Source organism: Temnothorax curvispinosus, unplaced genomic scaffold (assembly GCF_003070985.1).
Source record: "Temnothorax curvispinosus isolate PA1 unplaced genomic scaffold, ASM307098v1 QBEX01013236.1, whole genome shotgun sequence".
NCBI lineage: Eukaryota > Metazoa > Arthropoda > Insecta > Hymenoptera > Formicidae > Temnothorax > Temnothorax curvispinosus.
Genome location: NW_020223016.1, coordinates 1 through 6,758, shown reverse-complemented (window position 1 = coordinate 6,758; position 6,758 = coordinate 1). Strand labels below are relative to the sequence as shown.

The following is a 6,758-nucleotide window of genomic DNA, read 5'->3' as shown; positions in this document are numbered from 1 at the left end:
TCAGTGATTCTTTATTATAATTGGTTTTACACTTAGATCAGGAGAAGAAGGCAAGAACCAATCATATTAAAGAATCATTGAGCACTCAACGATTGTGCCTCCTCGTTCAGGAGGCAACACAGCGTTGCAACCAATGGCGGCGTTCAGAAGAACAATTACTGAATTATCTTCTTTTGTACATTCTGCGTTGATTAATTGTTTCTAAAAGTAATAGCCAATCACGTTTGATTGATACTAAGCAACTTGATTTGCTGAACGCACCCAATCGTTGGGCGAACGCTAGCTGCTTTACCTGCTTAACCGTGCTTAAAATAATAGAACTGCAATCCATTTGGTGCTACATATGCTTTGAAGTGTACATTTCTTTGTCCCGATTAGTCAAACTTTAAGCAATTTCAGTCTTCAATGCGTAATATGATATAGATTTAAGGCCAGAGCACAAAGATTAGGGCCGGTCTACAATGGGTGTTGTAAGTCGTAAGTCGTAAGAATTGGCCAATCACAGTTCATTATTCTTCGACCGCAAGGAAAATAATATGGACCAAGGAGTTATTCACTTAGCGAATCACTGGTACACCTTATTTGAAATCGTTGAAATTGACTCGGAAATCGCTTGGAATCAGTTGAAATCACTTGTGAAATCATTTGAAATCAGTTGGTCATATGAAATCACATGAAATCGAATGAAATCGGATGAATCGGAGGAAATCAGTTGAAATCAGTTGAAATCACTTGAAATCAGTTGAAGTCACTTGAGAAATTACTTGAAATCAGTTAAAGTCATTTGAGAAATCACTGGAAATTAGTTGGTCTGTATCGGAACTGATAAACAAGCGGCCGCAATTACCGACGCTAGCTCTAGCGGGAACTAGAGACCAGTCACGCTAAACCCTGACCAATCGAGGAGAGGTGGCGCGGAAGCGCGAGTTGAAGGAAAAACAAGAAAAGAAGTGACGTGTGAGGAGAGATCGAAAGCGCGAAGAGTTCGTGACGAAGATAAAGAAGAAGGTGTGCAAGCGTACGTACGAAGATCGAGAGGAGGTTGTGAGAAACGGTGCAAGGCGTACGTTACGAGGAAGGGTGGATGCGTGAAGCTGTGCCAGGAGCACTGGACGAAGGACGAAGTAAGCTACGGGAGGCTGCGCGAGGGGTGCGCGGCGAGGACTGCGTCAGGCTGTGCAAGGCGTATTTGCGAAGGAGAGAGGCTGCCAGAAGCTGTGCGAGGGGTGTTTGCGAGGGAGAGAGGCTGCCGTGAAGCTGTGCTAGGCGTGCATTACGAGAGAGAGAGAGAGAGAGAGAGAGAGAGAGAGAGAGAGTGACGGAAGCTCGATTATTGGTGAGAGCTTGTACGACGAAACGAAAGGCGCGAAACGGAGAGGTTAAATGTAAGTAGACGAGCTCCTTGAGCCGTATTACCGTAAGCGCGAGTATTTGCGAGCGGGCGATTGCCAACGTGGCGGAGAAGGTGGCCCATCGGGGCGAGTGGAGCGCGATAGTAACCGGGTGAGAGTAACGGGGCGCCAATAGTAATGCGCGATAAGAGACTGATTTTCTCTTGAATTTTCTTTGTATAATTTCAGCTTAAACCACGGCTTAATAATCCAGATCATTGGAACATTGTAAGGCTGCCAAGAAAGAACTCGAAGCATACCTACTGTCTAGGAGCGATGATGTTGACGTAAACCACGGCGTACTGAACCAGATATTTCAACTAATATACATGGTCACTTGTAAAATCATAACATTACATAAATCGAGATTTTACTTGGTTACTTCAGTTTAAGAAAATTGATTGCAAAATGGCTCGTCAGGATAATTTTGTTGAAAACTTTTGGGATATTCTGGAAACAACACATGGAGTTTTTATTCCTAACTACATCAAAAACGTTATGCATTTTAACAATTTAGATAATCCAATATCTTTCAAAAAAATCACTGAATCAATGATAAGTGAACTAGAAAATTTTGCAAAAAATGAAATGCAAGATTTTATTGAACCGAATGCAGATTTAAAAGCGTACTTTGGTTTATTTGAGAAAAGGCCAGAAAAATTTCGATTCATGATAGGTGACAAGCAATTGATACTGGCATTAGTTGAAATAGTTAAAAAAATGCCACCAGATAACTGGAGATTGTCAAAGCCATCTCAAGTTTTTCTCGATGAGCCATCTCTAAAGAAAGCGAAACTCGCAGTTGACAAATCAAATTTACAAAAAAATGTGTTACCACTTCAAAGCGATCAAAGTTCAAATGTTAATCTTGAAACTGAAAGAAAGAAAGTAGAGACGCTTATTAAAAACTTAAATAAAAAGTATACATCAAATGAGAACGTAAGCGAAGACATACGGGAGAAATTAAAGTGCTCTACAAAAGTAAAGATATCCGTAAAAGATAGTTATGACGAAAATGGTCTTTCCAAAGCATTTACATATTCTGCTTGTGTAACATGCCCGTTATGTTCAATACTTGTTAACTTTACAAAAGTCGGAAGCAGATGGATAATTTCAAATTTTGCTCGTCATATCGAGACTCATAAAAAATCTGCTGGACAGAAAAAGGCGGCTTTAAGTAATGTTAAGTCAATTAAGGAATCTTTTAAGATATCCAGCGATATATCTAACGAAAGTCAACATACTGATGATCCTACATTAGCTGTGATTGCAGAAGGAACTATTGTTAATAACGAGTTGGTGCTTTCGTCCGTAACAAGGCCCGTAAATATTACCGATACATTTTTAATTGATTTAACCAATAATCCGATGCATGACTCTATTTTGGATTCTGGACGTCATTCAAAATCTTCAGATAAAACGACAAACGAGGATAAGCCTGAACAAGACTCAGAATCTATTGTCAAAACTGTAGGCATGGAGGAATCTAAACGATTGACTGAATCATTTTCCGCGTCTAATAAAACAGTTAAAAATCCAACAACCCATGAATCTTTACCATCAACGTCTAAATCACTAAATGATGTCAGCAAGGATGTAGATAGTTTGTATAACGAAGAGCTTAATAAAATTCCTAGTGTTTGGGGAGAATCGGGGGAATGGTAGATCGAGATGATTATCGAACGAATCATCTCGAAAAAACAATTTCTCTAAAAAATGTTCGTACTACTAATAATTCTCGATCGCGATCAGAAAGAAACATGCGTAAATTGTTCTCTTCTGTAGATGAAACTCAACCACAAATTTCATGTTACTTTCTTGTGCTCAATCGTTTAGATGTTGAAATTAATCGAAATAAAGAATTAAATATTTCTATTAAACATTTTCTGGAAAAACAAAAACACTCAGATAATTCTACTGCAAACCATGATATATATGAGTCGAATGAAACGCAAACCTCATTTTTAAAAAAATTAATGAACACTGCTCTTTCTAACACAAACAAAAAGAAGGGGGGACAGCGATACGATGATACACTTAAGCTTTTCGCAACTTATTTATTTGTTATCGGTGGTCGAATGTTGTATGAAACATTATCTGCGAACTTGCCCTTACCTTCTTTGAGTACATACAGTAAGTCGTACGTTAGATAATTCGGGTTGTATAATAATAGAAGGTGATATGCGAGTTACGGAATTAGAAAAGTTTTTACACATGAGAAAACTACCATTTTATGTATGGTTAAGTGAAGATGCAACCCGAATAACCGGTCGTATTCAATATGACTCTAAATCGAATCAACTCGTTGGTTTTCCTTTACCGTTGAACAATGATGGAATGCCTGTAACACACTCATTTACAGCTACTTGTGCTAAAAAGATAGAAGAATACTTCAGTACTAATAGTCCTGCCACTTTATTATATGTAATAATTGCACAACCGCTCGCATATCAGGCACCTTCTTTTTGTTTGTGTTTATACAGTACTGACAATAAATTCAAAGCTGATAATGTTATTAAGCGATGGTCTTACACTGTTAAATATTTAAAGGATGCAGGTATAAGAGTTCTAAGTATGTCTTCTGATGGTGATCCTCGGTTATTGCGAGCAATGCGAATTGAAACAAATACTGGTGTTTTTAAACAAAAAAATTCTTGTGAAACTAATCAAGTTCCTCCTGCATTACAATGCACTTTTGAGTCATTACCACAAATTATTTGTATACAGGATACTGTGCATATTGGCACCAAGCTCAAAACAAGAATGCTGAAAAATTCCATTGTATTGCCAATGGGAAATTATTTAGTCTCAGCTAGTCACTTGCATATTTTGATAGACACAGTTCCAAAGGACAAACATTGTTTAACTCGAAAAGATTTATCCCTAAAAGATAAAATAAACTTTCCTTCAGTATTAAAAATATCAGATTCTAAAGTCTCCGAGCTATTAAAAAAACATGTTCCGGAAAGTGAAGGAACTGTAACGTATTTATACGTTATCCGCTTGTGTTTGAGTGCATTTTTAAGTAAAACATTAAGCCCATTAGAACGAATTTATAATATATGGTATTGTGTTTTTTTTCTACGCTTATGGAGAGCTTGGCTACACGCAAATTCACAGTATTCCATAACTAATAATTTTATAACTTTAAATGCGTATTTATGTATCGAGATAAACGCACAAAGTTTGATAGATGTTATAAAGTTACTGAAAGAAATTGATTCTCCCGAACTATTTTTACCCTGGCAATTCAGCAGTCAACCGTGTGAAGATTTCTTTAGGCATTTGCGTTCAACAAGTTCTACATTTTCAAGTATAGTGAATTGTAGTGTTTTAGAGGCTATCCACAGAGTTAGACGTATCCAACTTCAAAGTGACATATCAACAAGTAATTCTAACGTATCAACTGAAGGATATAAATTTCCACGCGCTCAAAAATCAAGTTTATGTTCCAATAAATCAACATTTGAACTTCCCTCTTTGAATGAAATGGAATATACTATTGAATCAGCAAAACAAGATGCTTTCATCACGGTATCATTACTAGGTATGACAGTACCCATATCGGATGCAGAAAATAGAATCATACATGACATTCATATTATTGATTCTGATGATTTAACTGTAGATTCATCTTGTACAGAAAAAGATAATAATGTATCTTTATCGTCCAATTCTAATGAAATAAATTCAGTAAATGAGACTGAAGATAATGAAGAGTTTGATTTATTGGAAGACTTAACGACACTTTCGTGCGTTCAGGGTAGTTTAGAACTAACTAATTTCAACAAAATAACAACAGAAATTAAGCCTGACAGTCCTTTCACGATCGTAACCGATTCCTATGGCAAGGAATTAATAGTAAGGAAATCATCAATATGTTGGCTTCTAAGTAAAAACTCGTGCAAATTAAGCAGCGACAGATTACAGCGTGTTAGAGAATCTGAATTAACTACATATATACAAAAATCGCGTTTTGCACAAGGGAATGATGAGTACAAAAAATGTGATGAAATATTTATCGGTGATTGGTGCTTATTTAAAAGATTAAATAATAAAAAGTGCTATATTGGTCATATTCTTAGTTTCGCGTATACAAATGGCAAAACGTGGAAATCTATCGAATATTCAAAGAGTTTTGCAAAAACAGAAGGAAACAGTAAAGATATAGGTGTCCTTTGTCATTGGTATAAAACCGACAGAGACAGACAGTTAATTTTTGTGCCTATGAATACTCAAGAGTATATTAATATTAAAAACTATGTTCTTACAATTTCACGTCCTTCTTTTGTGTTATCAGGGTTAAAGCTTAGTGAGAACATTTACGACAATATTAAAAAGTATTTCTAATCAGTAATTATACCTTATATATTTTAATACTTTGCGTTGTGCAATTCGAGACTGAAACTTAGTGTATATATGCAAAAACAGCTAACAATAAGTTTAAACATTATGTATCTAATTATAAGTACATCCGTATTTCCATGTTGTGTTCGTAACGTTTTATATATGATAAATTTAAGTTGCGTTAAAAATGTACCTTATAAAGTGTAATTTTGTTTTTTATTCATAAAAGTTATTGCTTGATAAAGCAAAAAACAGATATTTATAAAAGTATTAATGAGAACGTCTACGAAAATATTAACAGATATTTATAATCGATAAATATACCTTGTATATATTGTCATTTATTATGTTTTTCCCTTTCCTATTTTAAAGTATTCTATTTATATTTAAAAAAGTGATATAAATGTTTGATATAACAAGCAAATTTAAAAAATATATAGTTGAATTTTAATCACTAAATAGCTCAACCCCCATTTCAAATATATCTCAATAGATGTTAATTATAGAAATAAAATTAGGAATAAGGAAAAATGTAGAGAAAGTAATTAGTTATACGTCAAAGTAATTTAAATCACCTAAAATAATATTTATATTACTAGAAATCATAATAAAATCGCTTAAAATCATAATGAAATCATTTGAAATCATAATGAAGTTACTTGGAATCAGTTGAAATCACTTGTTAAATCATTTGAAATCATTTGAAATCGGTTAGTCATATAAAATCGGATGAAATCAGTTGAAGTCACGGTCTTACATACAGGTCTCTCAACTCGTATAATGGGGATGGTTCGCTTGGCGAAACCGAAAAGTATGAGGTCGCTGCAATCGAGGGATGTGCTGTGCGAGCGAGAGAGCAATAGTAGCGCATAGCGCATACGTATTATATTGTAATCAAGAATCCACAATTTTCATAATACATTTACAATAAATAAATAAATTATATAATATATATAATTTTAAATTATATAAATACATATATACAATTTCTACAATATAATTATGATATACATATATATT

The 6,758-nt window shown here is 34.7% G+C and overlaps 1 protein-coding gene across 2 annotated transcripts; it reads left to right on the top strand.

Moving 5' to 3' along the window:
• The first annotated feature begins 968 nt into the window (after positions 1–968).
• On the top strand, positions 969–5,913 carry LOC112463447. Of its 2 annotated transcripts, none has more exons than XM_025029858.1 (2): positions 969–1,385; positions 1,581–5,913. In XM_025029858.1, exon 2 carries the CDS (start codon positions 3,573–3,575, stop codon positions 5,739–5,741), a length of 2,169 nt encoding a protein of 722 aa, XP_024885626.1. In that variant the 5' UTR covers positions 969–1,385; positions 1,581–3,572; the 3' UTR covers positions 5,742–5,913. Both variants share the same exon structure in this region, with proteins under 2 accessions (XP_024885626.1, XP_024885627.1).
• The last annotated feature ends 845 nt before the right edge of the window (positions 5,914–6,758 follow it).